This window comes from Anomaloglossus baeobatrachus, chromosome 6 (assembly GCF_048569485.1).
Source record: "Anomaloglossus baeobatrachus isolate aAnoBae1 chromosome 6, aAnoBae1.hap1, whole genome shotgun sequence".
Classification (NCBI taxonomy): Eukaryota; Metazoa; Chordata; class Amphibia; order Anura; family Aromobatidae; genus Anomaloglossus; species Anomaloglossus baeobatrachus.
Genome location: NC_134358.1, coordinates 539734251 through 539750930, shown reverse-complemented (window position 1 = coordinate 539750930; position 16680 = coordinate 539734251). Strand labels below are relative to the sequence as shown.

At 47.5% G+C, this 16680-nt stretch overlaps 1 protein-coding gene across 4 annotated transcripts in view; it reads right to left on the bottom strand.

Moving 5' to 3' along the window:
* Positions 1-16012, bottom strand: part of STEAP1 (STEAP family member 1) — a 43137-nt gene extending 27125 nt beyond the window's left edge. The window contains exons 1-3 of one of the 4 annotated variants that reach the window (XM_075316826.1): positions 15932-16012; positions 9938-10017; positions 4151-4255 (exon numbers count right to left, since the gene is read on the bottom strand). In XM_075316826.1, coding sequence (XP_075172941.1) covers positions 4151-4255; positions 9938-9964 — 132 coding nt within the window. In that variant the 5' untranslated portion in view covers positions 9965-10017; positions 15932-16012. Of the gene's footprint in view, positions 1-4150; positions 4256-9937; positions 10018-10221; positions 10347-15884 lie in introns of those variants that run through there. The other 3 variants (XM_075316825.1, XM_075316824.1, XM_075316827.1) reach the window with 3 other exon arrangements.
* Between the last annotated feature and the right edge of the window lie 668 nt (positions 16013-16680).

The following is a 16680-nucleotide window of genomic DNA, read 5'->3' as shown; positions in this document are numbered from 1 at the left end:
GCCAATTTGTGAGATTTGTATGAATTGAATTCCATTGGCCAGAATGAGAAGTTTTTGGGGCAAATTTGCAACAAATTTGAGTAGCTATGGATCGATTCAATCATCTCTACTTATCTATCAACCTCTGAGCCTTTATCAGATTCTGGAAGAGTCATCTAGGAGGAGGAGGCCATCCTGCTTGCGCTGTGATGTGTGGGTCCCTGCGGCTTGAAGCTATGCTGAGACCCTCTTCCTTGTGTAGGTTCTGGTTCTCATCCGTATGGCAGGCAGCGCGAGTCCGTTACTGGTGCCGCTCTTTTGTCACGGCTTCTGGCTCTATTATGCTGCTGTGCACTGCCCCGGGCTCTCTGTGGGCCAGGAGACTTGCAATCTTCTGCCCTCTAGATTCTGTTGGTGGGACTTTAATACCCACGCATCCTAAGGCTCCGTTGCCCTGTTCTCTGCGCTCGGTCCTGATGAAGCTTTTGTGCAGCTCTCTTCCCAGCGACCATCTTCTCTCCACTCCTGACTTGTTCTGATTAGTTTCACTTTCCGTCTGTGTGTGTGTGTTCCTAACTCCTCCTCCAGGCCAGAATGCAAAGGAAAGCTCTCCTCAAACCGGGTTCTTGAGCTCCCCCTTCTGGTCCAGAGTAGGAAGTGTTGAGTGCTAGTGTACCTAGCATGGGAGACCCCCGCCTCCTTGCTTCCAGGCATAGCATCACACCCTGTGAGAAGGGCAATGTTACTGTGGCAACCGGACCACTGGGGTGCCACACATTCATCACAGACACAACCCATAGGCTGCAATGACAACATGGTAATGCTTCTGTTCCCCCTCTGTTGGCACTGCAAGGAAATTGAAAACTTAGGGAACGTTCCCACGATCAGGTGTCATTGTTCTTTCGGAGACGCTAGTGTTCTCCGTGGGAGTTCGTTGCGGCCGTAGCCATGATCAGGAGATGTCGTGTTCTACATGCAATGTCACGTATAGGGTTTTATATACACTGTATATCTTCCAAACAGAGAGGCAAATTAACAATAGAATTAAATATTTTTTTCTTTTTAAAATGCAAATAAAAAAATAAAGTTCGAAGTCCACGAATAAGAAAATAGATCTGTTATCACGTTAGTCCAAGGCTATAAAGTTTTATTATAGAAGCAGCTTGAAGTCCAGCACTTCTGATGAACTAGTCAGTGATGAATCATACATACTTATGGGGAAATGCCACATTTACCATATATATCAGAAAATGTGGGTGGAGGCCGTTGAGTACAAAACCACAGTTTTCACCTGATTTGAGTGAAATTGTGCACAACCATTATTTAACACCAGACTAAAAATAAAAATACTGAGATCATTAAAGGGAACCTGTCACCAGTTTTTCGGGCTATAAGCTACCACCACTGGGCTCTTATATACAGCATTCTAATATACTGTATATAAGAGCCCAGGCCGCTGTGTAGAACATAAAAAACACTTTATAATACTCACCTAACGGTCGCACTGCTGTGGATTCTAATCAGATGGGCGTCTCCGTTCTCCGGTACTGGCGCCTCCTCTTTCGGCCATCTTGGTCTTCCTTCTTCTGTAGCCAGGGTGCATGACGTGTCCTACGCGCCGGTATTGAGGTTCTGCGCGGGCGCACTTTGATCTGCCCTGAGCAGAGCAGATCAAAGTATTGTAATGCGCCTGCGCAGGACCGGTGAGTGTGTATGATGTAGCATTCGTCATGCACACAGGCTTCTGAAGGAGGACGAAGATGGCCGAAAGAGGCGGCGCCGGCACCGGAAAATGGAGATGCCCATATGGCCCAACTCCACCGCAGCGTGACCATTAGGGGAGTATTATAAAGTATTTTTTTATGTTCTACACAGCGGCCTTGGCTCTTATATACGACATGTTAGAATGCTGTATATAAGAGCCCACTGGTGGTGGCTGCAGCTTATAGGGCGAAAAACTGGTGACAGGTTCCCTTTACAACATGGTATCTCCCCCTTCATGAGAGTTGGCCATCTGAATTTAGTCTCTAAAGAAATAAAAGAGAAAAATGGGTGTCTGTGTTGAATGTAAAAGCACAGAATATGCCCAAGGGGACTTAAAGCAATAACACTGAAAAAGTGAAGAAAACCTGTTGGAGTCTTCAAAAGACCTGAGACTGGGACGGAGATTTGTCTTCCAACAAGACAATGATCCAAAACATAAAGCAAAATCTACAATGGAATGGTTCACAAATAAACGTATCCAGGTGTTAGAATGGCCAAGTCACAGTCCAGACCTGAACCCAATCGAGAATCTGTGGAAAGAGCTGAAAACTGCTGTTCACAAACGCCTCCATCCAACCTCACTCAGCTCCAGCTGTTTAAAAAGGAAGAATGGGCGAGAATTTCAGTCTCTCCATGTGCAAAACTGATAGAGACATCCCCCAAGAGACTGCAGCTGTAACCGCAGCAAAAGGGGGCGCTACAAAGTATTAACTTAAAGGGGACCAATAATATTGCAGGCCCCAATTTTCAGTTTATTATTTTTTATAAAAGTTTAAAATAAGCAATAAATTTCGTTCACCTTCACAATTGTGTCCACTTGTTGTTGATTCTTCACCAGAACGTTAACATTTTTATCTTTATGTTTGAAGCCTGAAATGTGGGGAAAGGTTGAAAAATTCAAAGGGGCCGAATACTTTCGCAAGGCACTGTAGCTGGGGCCTCATTTATGAGAACTGGCCACAAATCAGGCCCCTATAACAGAGCCAACAAGTGGTAAAGTAGAGGTAGTACTGTATGTGGAAGAAATGTTCACGTTTTGCTTTGCATTATTTTTAGTTCATGATTTATGAGCATTTTTCCTCCGTTTTATATTCTACAGTGCGGGAAACAAATAAGTGCTGATCGGTCACCACTTTGGACCTTTCAAAGACGTGTCCCGGGACCAGTCAGAGGCGTGAGTGCAGAGCGCGATGTGACATCTTTGCGGCTTTGTTGTCATCACTCAGCTGCTCTTTGCGCGGCGCTTTGACACCTGTCTGCCTAGTACAGCATGGGCGCAGATCTGGCAGGGAGCCCAGATCCTGAACTCGCCAGTCTATGAATTGGCAGAGAGCTGTGTATTGCAGTTTTCATTAGCAGCAGATGTTTGTGTTCCTCAATGTAAAACGTGGCGGATACACTCACATTATTTTTTATTACTTTGTAAAATGTAAGGCGCGTCCTGTGTCCGGCTCAAGAAACCTTATGGAATCGCTGCTTTTGTAAGGAATCAGTGGCACCCAAAAAAAATTTGGTTCCCCAGACTCCTGAAGAGCTAATCTACCTGATTATACCCACGCACGGATTTGGAAACTTTGGGATCCAGTAGTCTGGGAAAAGAGCGATAATTCGTGTCCCATAAACAGATAAAACTTTGGAACTGTTTCGTATACAATTTAGGACTTATTAAAGGGAACCTGTCAGGTCCAATATTCACCCAGAACCACGAGCAGTTCTAGGTCCATATTGCTACTCCCCGCCTAACCGTCCCTGTATTTAGTAGTATAGATAAAGAAATATTTAGAAAAAAGTATTTCTAAAGATCTTTTATCGTATGTTAATGAGCGCGGGGACTAGTCCCGAGGGTGTTGCTTCCCTTGCTAGTCGGCCCTATTAGAATGTTAACATGCCCACAGGGGTGTACTAACATGTTAATGAATGTGCAGCGTCAGAGGATGCGCAGCATCACTGGATTTCAGCTCAGTGCGCATGACCCGGGAGTTAGTGTCATGTGCACTATGAAGCCGGGTGTATGTGTCCTGGCTTCAAACTGAAGTAGTGCGCATGACCGAAAGTCCAGCATCATACGCACTGAGCCGAAATCCAGCGTCGGACGAGATGGCAGCGGAGAGGTGAGGGAGATCATCCTCTGAGACTGCACATTCATTAGCTTGTTAGCATGCCCCTAATAGGCTAATGAGGCTGACTAGCCAGGGAAGTAACACCCTTGGGACTAGTCCCCGGGCTCATTAGCATATGATAAAAGATCTTTAGAAATCCTTTTTCTAAGGATCTCGTTATCTATGCTAGTGTATACAGGAACGGTTAGGCAGGGATTAGCAATATATACCCAGAACTGCTCGTGGTGCTGGGTGCATATTGGACCTGACCGGTTCCCTTTAAATCAAATGCAGATATGGTAAATTACCAGTTCAGTTTTGTCCTCCAAACGTCTCCATTGTTGCGGTGCAAAGATGTCACCATTGCCAGTACAAGAACTGGGCTTCTCCTCATCTGCCATGCTGGACGACTGCTGGAAAACAAAACAGACACTTAAAGAATGACCCTGACACCAATGCCTATAAGTGGATCCCTTTGTGGCCTACAGCCCAACCTGTAGCTCTCCAGCTATTGCAAAACTACAATTCCAAAACTTCCCATACCACACATCTTCCATTCTCCATCTTTCCATGTTCCATAACCCATTGCCCCAGAATTTTGCGGCACAAAAAAAAACCTTGCTGATTTTTGAAAGGTTTTGGCAAAAAAAAAAAAAAAAAAGAAACTTTGCCAACCCTTCATCTACACCCACCCACTTCTTATTGAAAACATGCGTCATGGACAAAGTTTTTATGTATTTCTGCTTCCACAAGGCTCCAATTAAGATAAGGTGAAGGCTGATTATTTCATGTGTTTCTGGTATGGGATCTACGGTAATATTTTTCAAATGATTCCCAGTCTGATAGTGATACGCCCCTGCCTAAGGCCTCTTTCACACGTCTGTGGAAAACACACACATTTTGTATGGACGTGTTGAGGATGCAGATTGCCTTCCATGTACTGTGGTTTTTGCACACGTGTGTTCTCTGTGTACTATCCGTGATAGCACACAGAGATCGGGAACTTTTTACTCACTGTCCCCGACGCTGCTGTGCCTGGTGCTGATGTCTCCGGTGCTGCTGCTGCTTCTGGGTCCGTGGTGCAGTGAATATGCATGAGCATAATGAGCTGGCTTGGAAGCAACAGCAGCACCAAAGGCAGGTGAGCATAGAAAATCATTTTATTTCACAGAAGTGTTTTCTCAGGTGCATGTCACATGGATCACATCAGTAACAGTGTGTGGTCCCTGTGACATCAGTGCTGCCGGAGAAAACGGACTTGTGCACAACACATGGACACACGTCCGTGAGAAAACAGGGATGTGTGCGCAGACACATTGATTTTAATGGTTCTGCGTATTTCCGTGTCTCCGATACGTATGAAAACGGATGTCATACATACCGGAATCATGGACATGCAAAGGGAGCCTAATACAGTTAAGCTGGGGAAGGGCAATCCGGTGATAACAGCAGGTAATTATCAGGTTGTCACAGGGTATTGTGCAATCTGCCCTTCTGCATGATATCCAATCCTCCTTGGTTATGGATATGGCCTTTGGTGTTGCTGAGAACAAGCCAATCAAAATCCTAGAAACACTCTGCACCACAACCACCAGACACACCAGTGGATAGCCTGAAGGGAATAGGGCTGCCCACTTGGATGGTTGGTTAAGGGAAGGTCAGGAGTGTTAGGAGACAGTCAGTTGAGCAGAGACTCTCATATGGAGAGGTCAGGAGCAGGGCTCCTCAGTTACTAGGTGGCAGACGTTGGTCTCGGACTGGTAGGAGCTGGAACCCCGGTCGCAGGGGATCGTGTTAAGGGACACAGATCTGCCAAGGAGGGCAGCCGGCGGCCTTGAGCCATCTCCGGGCAGGGGCCTGGGCACGACGGGGTACGTGGACCCTAAGCCGGGAAGTAGCTTCACGTGTCCTGGTAATTTACCCGAGGAGGACGAGGCTTTCAAGATTCGCCCTCCACCCGCTCCAATATCGGGGTACTAGCGCAACGAGGGAGATAGGACTTTCCCACTACATAGTCAAAAAATCCCAAGCGTGAACCCCGAGAGCAAGCTCACTCCATTAGCCATACGGGTGAGCGGGACCCGACTAGTTCTATACTACAGGGGCCAACTAGTAAAGACAGTGCCAAGGAAAAGGTCATAGGCTAACAAGCAACACCATCGGGCACGGGACCCCAGCGTGCTCCCTCCCTGCTGCAGCGGTGCTCAGAACTTCGCTTTACAAGGTGTCGGTGTCAGCGTTATTGGACTGAGTGAGTACGCAGTGACCCATTCCTCCCCAACGGTGCTCCCCTATCACCACCACCAAGTCCCAGGGCACTTCCCCCTACCCACGGAGGGGTTAAACACTTTGCTGCCATCCCATCGCCACCGGGCGCTCCCAACAGCAGCGGTGGTATCCCACCTTACCACACACCGTGGGTGGTGTCACGAACTCTAATCACAAAATCCCTTGTAAATACCCCCCTTTTATTTCAGGTACCCCGACGCGCGCACGTTTCGTTGCGTCTTCTTCAGATGTAACGAAACGTGCGCGCGTCGGGGTAGGCGTCGCGTTACCTGGAGGAGGCCGTGCTCTGTTACCTTTGAGGTGAATATATTATTATACCACTATTTAGTGTTACTGTGTGCCGATTCTGACACTTTTTCAATGATATGTTTTCTCCTACTGGTTGACACTGTCTTGAGCCGTCTCCTCTCTGAATCTTACCTGCTTTTGAGGCTTCTGGTTTAGTGTCTTGTGGATTTACACCATGATGGTTACCCTGCTGGCTACTATCAGCTGAATCATCAGCTGATTTTACTCTAATTCCTGTGGCATGACCTCTGGCCATGACTCCTTAGCACTTGACACTTTAGTTGTGTATTGTGTTTACTTATTTATTCATGCTTATTGAATCCTTTTACACTAACCCCCTTGCCTCATTATATATTGTATTATATTGTATATGATCCATACATGCTATGCAGGTTTTTTGACGCCCCTTTTCTAGTCAATAGCTGTGTTTTTTATTATGTGTGCATTTTAATCATCTATATATATAATTGCCTTATTCTGTCTGTCTGTCTGTCTGTCTGTCTGTCTGTCATGCTCCGAAATTGTGTCCTTACGGTGACACAAAGCTGATTGGCCGCTGGGCTCGCCATGGCCCCGCCCCCCCACACGGATTGGCCTCTCGCCCCGGCTCTCTGCAGGCCCCGCCCCCCTCACGCAATGCACGCTCGCTCTGCCCCAACTGACACGGAGCCGCGACTCCCAGGTGAGTACACACACACATCGGATCACACTCACTCTCACACTCACTCTCACACATCACATCCACACACTCTCAACATCCTGGGATATCGCTTGCTTCTACACCGGCTCCGTCAGGATCCCAGCAGCGCCAGACATAACCTTGCGATGCTGGCATCTTGACGGAGGCCGTGAAAGCTGGTAACAATTATACACATCGGGTAACTAAGGTCCCTTAGTTACCCGATGTGTATCATAGTTACCAGTGTACACCGGCTCACACTCACTCTCACACACATCACATCGCATCCACACATCAAGGTCCTGCAACGGCGGAAAATACAGACACATAACAGCACACACATAACAGCACACACATACACACAAATCAGATCACACTCACACATCACATCGCATCCACATACTCACAACATCCTGGGATATCGCTTGCTTCTCGGCGGCGGGACTGTGCTGTTGTGAGCTTCCAGGACCTGCGGGAAGATCACATGGCCAGAAGCATGTGATATCCCCGGATGTTGTGAGTATAAGCGCGTATGTGCGATATCGTCAGTGTCTCTGTGTGTGAGTGTATGCGATCGGGTGTGTGTGAGTGGATGCGATCGGGTGTGTGTGAGTGGATGCGATCGGGTGTGTGTGAGTGGATGCGATCGGGTGTGTGTGAGTGGATGCGATCGGGTGTGTGTGAGTGGATGCGATCGGGTGTGTGAGTGTCGGCAGAGGAGCACGGCGTGCTGGAGGAGGCTGGGAGCAGAGAGGCTGATCATGGGGAAGGCTGGGAGGAGAGAGGCTGATGCTGGGGGAGGCTGGGAGAGGGAGGCTGGGACGAGGGAGGCTGATGCTGGTGGAGGCTGATGCTTGGGGAGGCTGATGCTGGGGGAGGCTGGAAGGAGAGAGGCTAATGCTGGTGCAGGCTGATGCTTGGGGAGGCTGATGCTGGGGGAGACTGGGAGGGGAAGGCTGATGCTGAGGGAGGCTGGGAGGAAGGAGGCTGGGAAGAGAGAGGCTGATCCTGGGGAAGGCTGGGAACGGGAGGCTGATGCTGAGGGAGGCTGGAAGGAGAGAGGCTGATGCTGGGGGAGGCTGGAAGGAGAGAGGCTGATGCTGGTGGAGGCTGATGCTTGGGGAGGCTGATGCTGAGGGAGACTGGGAGCGGAAGGCTGATGCTGAGGGAGGCTGGGAGGAAGGAGGCTGGGAGGAGAGAGGCTGATCCTGGGGAAGGCTGGGAAGGGGAGGCTGATGCTGAGGGAAGCTGGAAGGAGAGAGGCTGATGGTGGGGGAGGCTGGAAGGAGAGAGGCTGAGGCTGGGAGGAGAGAGGCTGATGCTGGGGAAGGCTGATGCTGAGGGAGGCTGGGAGGGGAAAGCTGATGCTGGGGAAGGCTGGGAGGACGGAGGCTGGGAGGAGAGAGGCTGACCCTGGGGAAGGCTGGGAGAGGGAGGCTGATGCTGTCGGACGCTGATGCTGGGGGAGGCTGGAAGGAGAGAGGCTGATGCTGGTGGAGGCTGATGCTTGGGGAGGCTGGGAGAGGGAGGCTGATGCTGAGGGAGGCTGGGAGGAGGGAGGCTGGGAGAGGTAGGCTGAGAGAAGAGAGGCTGATGCACACACACACACACACGCGCGCGCACTGCACAACACACCACACACACACACACACACACACTGGGAACCACAAACAACTGCCCTACACAGACACCCACACACACAGACAACGCTGCACACACACAACACGCAACACACAAACACCGCGGCACACACAAATATACGCACATACCGCACAACACACACATTGCACAAAACATACCTCCCCCCAAAACACACCACACACACACAAACCGCGCAACACACACACACAACGCTACAGACACACAGCGCTCCACAAACAACGCAACACACGCAACACACATACAACACCGCTCTCACCCCCCGTCACACCCAGACAACACCCAGAACATGTACAGCGCCTACACAAACACTTGGTAACTACACACAACAACATCTATATATATATATATAACAAAAATCATACATGAACTACACAATACGTAAATTCTAGAATACCCGATGCGTAGAATCGGGCCACCTTCTAGTGTATTAATAAAGGTATAATATTCAGTGACCTTTTAGTTCGGTTTCTTCTTTTTTGGTATAGTACTATCCTAAAGCCAGCAGAGTCTATGAGATTTCTGAAGTGCTGTGCGCACGTTGCTTTTTTTCCTTGCAGATTTTGATGCAGAAAATAATCTGCAGTAAGTCAGTTGTGGTGTTTTTTTTCCTGGTTTTTATACTCTTCCAGCCATTGACTTAAAAAATAATGAAGCAAAAATGAATGCATTTTTCTGCCAGAAAGTGAAGATTTCATGTAGAAAATTTCTATACCAAATCTGCATCGTGTTCACATAGCCTTACAGCATTTTTTTCACCTATACGAAGCAATTAGAAAATACAAAAAAAACTGCAAAAAAAGAGGTTTTGCTGCATTTTTGAAACTTAATTTGCTGGTAAATAAAACTTTTTTTTTTGGGCAGATTCAGCTTCAATCCTATCCCATGCTTGTGAACGGGATACTATTTCATTCATGCATTGTACTTAGTACTATTCATGAATCGGGGGCAGCAGGAAGAATAGGACCCAGATAGGAGAGGGTGCAAATCCTGAAAAACAAGCGTGCTTCAAAAAACAGCACCAGACCAGTTCATCCATTGCTCCTATGAACTAAATGTGGATCAGTTGCAGTACCACTTACAGCCTGTGGCCATGTGTGGCGCTGCTTTTAGAAGAAAGCAGCCATTTCTTAGAGGGACTTTCTGAAACTAACCTTACTTTAATCTGTTTGTCACTCACCTGGACACATTGGTCATTTTCCCCCATGTTATTTTGCTGCAGAATCACCAGGGACCCATCTTGCTGGTAAGGAGCAGACGCTGGAAAGATAAAAAGGAACGCTGTCGCTTTAAGGAATGCAAAATTCAGACACTATTTTACATAACCAGCAAATGAATCACACAACAAACTGTTCTGTGGTCCCGGTAAAGAGTCGGCCCCGGAACAGCCCACAGGTTCCTCTCTGATGAATGGCGTCCATTATATGTCCCAATAAACCCATTTTTCTCAGTAAATAAACTCACAGAGGCGGATTTTTCTTCAAGTCCTCGTCTGATTCTGCCAAGTGTATGCAAAATGTCAGAGTTTCTGACAAACGTCCCAACATTTTTACCTTCTAGAGAGTTTGTGCAAACACAGGGCGTCTGGAGACGGGACGTTAAAAATAGAAAGACGGGACGTTAAAAAAGGAAACAGAATTAAATTACGTTTATCGAGTGTCATGGGGTCCTTCTCTGATATCACACAATCAACAGAGCGAGAGATGGATGAATAATGCAAAGAATATTTATTCCAAGTAAGACAGAAGGTCCATCAAATAATACACTAGAGGGTAAAATAGTCCAGTAATGGGATAAATGTCCCAGGGATCAGTTAAAATCCTCCAGCAGTCCTTTTCCAGGGAACTTGGAGTTTCTCAACGGCTCTCTGGGGTGCTGCCTGTAGCCGCAGCTTCCCCACTAGAGGATGAATCTTCCTGCTTGTCTCTTGAAATTCTCAGACAGACTGAATAATCCCCCAGATAAACAGAGAGTTTGGGTGGATCCCAGGCCCCCCTCCCCCAGACGTAGGGACAAAAGCCCGGCAAGGGGTTATTAACCTTCAAACCGGACAATGTACACACAAGTAATACTCAGAATGGACATAGCACCACGCCTGAAATACGAACCCACACAAAAATATACACAACCCCCTTATTTCACCATCACATAGAGACATTCTAATAATCTGACATCTAGTAATCTAGAAAATGGGATATTCTGGTTTGTCAGCAATATAATGTAAGACAAGCAAAACAATTCACTTAACACAATCCTCTAATTTTGTATCATTTTCTGTGACTTATCTCATAACCTAAGATCCTTCGATGATGGGTGAAGGAAGTATTCTTCATGTAGTAGGGATGAGCAAATCAAATTTGTTGCAAATTCCCCCTAATTGTTGGATTATGGCTAATCCAAAATTTTGGGATTAGATTTGCAAGAATCCAGCAAAATGGTGGCAAGGCCCGTCGGTGATGTGCCACACTAAGTATGGGGAAATAGCAAGCAAAAGGCGAAAAGGGAACGGAGAGAAAAAGGAAACCCTGTGTCTGGGGGAGGGGGAGATGGTGACCCCTGATAAAACCTTCTGCTGGTCCCTGGCTCCCCTAATGTCACTAGATAAGTGAGGAATGTATGCGCCAAGCAGGATACCTGGCCCTGGCTGACCCTAAATTGGGCCCTAGTTAAGGAACGTGAGGGATGAGCACTAGTCAACCCCACTAAGTCCTAAAGAACACACAGGGAAAACAGGAGAAAGCAAATAATATAAACAACTTATTGCAAAAGATGACTGAACAGTAACATACAACAATGTTTCTCCAGATGATTACAAGCCGATTTCTTGCAATCAGGACTGTATAGAAACTATCACCACCAGCAAGGTGAAAAGCCGGTATATAAAGACACGGAGGGCGAGGGATAATGATTAGCAGCTGAGAGGAAAAGATCTCTGCAGGGTCCTAAAGGGGAAAAGTAAACACTAACAGAGAATACACATAAAACTCCATTCCTACCACAGAGGAAAGGATGGAGTATCAAGGAGCAGTTAGTGCAGCCAAACCCAGCGACCTTCTGCAGCCAGACACCACAGGGTTGTCTGTCTAGCATGACTCACCTATGACAGAGACACCGTATTAAGTGTCTACATGAGGCCAATCACAGGCCCACTCACACTGGTAATCTGCTCAGGAATGAAGGGTTGAGCTTTCGGACACATTAGTTAGATACCAGCATTGTATTCGGCTGCACCTTAGGGGTACTTTGCAAGTAACGCACATCCGGCGCCGGTAACAACGTCGCAACATGTAAAGCCTAGATGCGCCGATAAACGATCGCAAAAGCGTCGTAAATCGGTGATCTGTGTAGCGTCCGACATTTTCATAATGTCGCACCAATAGGAGATACGATGTTGTTCCTCGTTCCTGCGGCAGCATACATTGCTGTGTGTGAAGCCGCAGGAGCGAGGAACATCTCCTACCTGCCTCCACCGGCTATGCGGAAGGAAGGAGGTGGGCGGGATGTTTACGTCCCGCTCATCTCCGCCCCTCCGCTTCTATTGGCCGCCTGCCGTGTGACGTCGCTGTGGCGCCGCACGACCCGCCCCCTTAGGAAGGAGGCGGGTCGCCGGCCAGAGCAATGTCGCAGGACAGGTAAGTGCATGTAAAGCTGCCGTAGCGATAATGTTCGCTATGGCAGCTATCACGAGATATCGCATGTGCGACGGGGGCGGGGACTATCGCACTCGGCATCGCTAGCATCGACTAGCGATGTTGCAACGTGCAAAGTACCCCTTACTCCGCCTGATCATCCTCGTCTGACCTTTTTCGTTGTCAAGTCATTTACATCCGCAGGATCCCCTTTCACTGGATGTTTTTTCTTGATCACACCACTCTCGATACAGTACACATTATAAGAGAAAACCTTCAAACGTTTGGCAATTTAATAGAATATGTTTACAGATTTGGTGGGTTTACATAAAAAGTGAGTGTGCTGTCGGGTTATTTATGAACACCAATAGTGAACACCAAGACTTGGTCAAGTATGTAGGCACAGCTATAGGGAATCTACTTGAATTTAGGCTATGGGCGCACGCTGCGGATTTACTGCGGATTTTGCCGCGGATTTGCTGCAGAAAATGTGTCTAAAGGGTACTTTACACGCTGCGATATCAGTCCCGATATCGCTAGCGAGCGTACCTGCCCCCGTCGGTTGTGCGACACTGGCAAATCGCTGCCCGTGCCGCACAACATCGCTTACACCCGTCACACGAACTTACCTTCCCTGCGACGTCACTCTGGCCGACGAACCGCCTTCCTTCTAAGGGGGCGGCTCGTGCGGCGTCACACGGCAGGCGTCCAATAGAAGCGGAGGGGCGGAGATGAGCGGGACGTAACATCCCGCCACCTCCTTGACTCGCCCACCCCAGGGCTATGGGACACCCGGTGCCGGGCCGGACTAGTCCGGGGGTTGTCAGTGGTGGCGGGGCCCGACTCCGTGGCCCTGGTGGGTGTCAGTTTTATATGTGGCTTGGTTAATAAAGTTTGTGTTCGTGACGCCACCTGTGGTATGCGGCTATTAAGCCGCCGCTGCTGTATGAGGCCTCCGGGGTGATGTAATGGCAGCAATGATGGTACTGCTCCCCACAGCTGGAGCGGTGCCCCGGGGCACAGTTGGTGCTCGTGAGAGTCTATGGTGTTGTGTGGAAACCACGGTGCAGGGCCGACAGGCAGTGAAAGAAACAGGCACAAACAACAGTCTCTTTACCTTCTCCTCTTTTACTTGGTAACAGTGTTGTCCTGGGAGACCGTCACAGGTGGTAAAGATGATCCGGCCGGCCTGGAAGTAACTGAGCTGTCGTTTTGGCCAGTTGAGTATGAGGCCTACTCCTGTTCTTTTCCTTGCTGTGATAGGACCCTGCTCTCTGGCTTAGCAATGGCCCTCTTGCTGCTGGGACCAGTGGTACGTCCCTTTCCCTCTGTGGTAGGCTGCACAGGCCCTCTCTGGTGCTTCTCTGCTGGAGTCCACACCGGGCCCTGATGATGCAGATGTACCTTCAGGTTGTTTATGGGCCAGGTGCTTGCAGCTCCCCTGCCCTTCGGATTCGGCTACCAGGGAGTATTTTAGGCCCTGGTGGCCACAGACTCTGATGTCCGAGTCTCTTCTGTGCCTCTCTGCTGCTCCTGCTTCTCTGGGCCAAGCTATTCCAGCTCTAGGCCCCAGTTCCACAGGACAGCACTACTCTGCGTCTGCTTGCTATCACTTCTCTCTACAGACTGACTACTAACTCCTCCCTCAGGCCAGACTTAAGGAATGCTCCCTGGGACTCCAGGTTCAGAGCTCCCCCTGCTGGTCTGAGGGAGAACTGCGTTGGATGTTACACTTACTGGCCAATAGACCTCCCAATTACCTCCAGGCTCAGCATTAACCCTTTGGAGGGGCAATGCTGTTGTGGCGACCAGGTCCTGGGGCGCCACATCCTTCCTTCCGCATTGCCGGTGGGAGCAGGTAAGGAGATGTTTGTCGTTCCTGCGGTGTCACACACAGCGATGTGTGGTGCCACAGGAATGATGAACAACATCGTACCAGCAGCAGCAACGATATTAAGGAAAGAAGCGACGTGTCAACGATCACCGATTTTGGTCGTTTTTGCAATCGTTGATCATCGCTCCTTGGTGTCACACGCTGCGATGTCGCTACCGGCGCCGGATGTGCGTCACTAACGACGTGACCCCGATGATATATCGGTAGCGATGTCGCAGCGTGTAAAGCACCCTTAACATTTCTGCAGTCATTCCCCAGCAAATCCTATGGGTTTTAAAAAATGCTGTGCGCACACTGCGTTTTTTTTATACCTGTGGATTTTCCCGCGGATTTTCCGCTGCGGAATTAATGAGCATATCACTTCTTTTCCGCAGGTACCTGCGGTTTTTGCCATAGATAATGGTAAAAATCCGCAGGGACCAACCTGCGGCAAATCCACACCAAATCGCATGCGGATTTCCTTGCGGTTTTGGTGCGTTTTTTTATTGCAGGTGCCGGATTCTTTCAGAGGGTCTGGATTTTCCTTAAGAAAAAGTCAATTTCTAGTGCGCACATGGCTTAAGAATGGGGTTTTTTTTTAGTGTTTTTATATTTTCCTGAAGAGGTTTTAAAAACAACTGGTGGGTAAAAAAAGCGCATTTCACTGACCTAATCTGCTCAAAACTAGGCACTGTCCAATCAAAACTTTGATAGTTGGTGGTCATAAAGTTCTCTAGAGGGGGAGGAGCTAGCGGAACACGCAGACATTCTACTGCAAATTCTCCATAGAACTTTATGAGCACCAACTGTCACCTTCTATCTCAGTAATGAGAACATTTGTATTTACCCTGGTTGACAATTTTGAGAATGAAAGGAGAAAGAAGCGGATTTCTCCGATAAGTTTCTTATATTCATGTGTTCTATTGATTTAGGAAATAAAAATTAAACATTTGAATGTTAATTATTTCTACGGTGCAGGCTTCATGATTGATGGGCCATGCTGGGAGTTGTAGTTCCACAGTGGATGAGGAGCTTTGCTTCCTGTATGGAAATCTGACTGAAGCAATGGGAACTGCACAAACCAGTTTATTCTCCATTGCTATAAACAGACACGTACGATACTGACGAGATATATCTCCAGCTCTGACACATACCGTTCACTACGCCGCCGCATTCTTATTGTTACGTTACCACTGTTTGCAAACAGAGTGCTATGAATGTAGCAGAGCTGAGTTTGTCACTAAGCGTTCTACTAAACCATAGCACGTTATTGGTGTTCTGACATAGGACTGCAAATAAATCTACTACATTATCAGAATATAGTGAGTCGTCATGCTTCAACCACCCCAAAGATGAACGTATTAATCAAAAAAACTATTATCACAATATTAGATAAAGTTAGAAGAATCGTTACAGATGTAGCAGAGCTGAGTTTGACACTTACGGTGTGTTATATGCGGTTTTACATAGGACTGCGGATAAATTAACTAGATTATTTTCACGCGGTGACTTATCACAATGCAGTTAAATGACAAATTCAGCTCTGCTACATCTGTATACAGATCCATTAATAAAAGGTTCTGCCTGGAATAGTGCATAGGAGACACACCGCACTGTATACTGACCTCCTGTCCTATGGCGTAAATCAGGAAGGATAAGTAAGGACACTCACCCACGTTGTATGGACAGCAGGTTTGGGAACTAGTTGCAAAAGAGCCAGCAGAAGTGATTCCCGGCTCTGCTACACCGCCTCCTGCTGGCCACACCCTCCAAGCACACCCATGTCACTCCCACTGTCTGCCACAGCGCGTGTGTATATGTCACATGTGACGTCATCGACCAGATTTCATGTGGAAATAATGAGTGCAGCCGTGACTAAATATTACTACCAAACAGCGTAGTAGTAGCGAATAGTAACAAATCAAATTTCCAAGAAATTCTGGAGAATATAACATTTACATTTTTTTAGCAGATTCTTAGGCTATGTGCGCACGTTGCGTCGGAGTACCTGCAGTTTATTCTGCACGTTTTCCTTCCCTTGGTTTTTGACCAAATGGCTTTTGACCATTTTTTAGCGCTAAAAACGCATGCGTTTTTACCGCGTTTTTAGTGCGTTTTTAGCGCTTTTTACCTGCGTTTTCACCTGCGTTTCTGCAGATGCGTTTTTGAGATCAAGACACTGAGAAATAAAGTTGAATTAGTCAAAAAGAAAGAAAAAAGTGAAAAAAAGTATAGAATTAACTTTTAATAAAATTATATGGAAAATATCAATTATAATGAAATAATAGCGGTTATGCACATTATAACAGAAAACTAAGTCAAGTTTATTATTTTTTAGCATTTAAATTTTCGGTTTTTGTGTGTGTGTAAAGGAACATTAGAACCCTTTAATTTTTGACCAGAAAAGCATGCGTTTTTGGA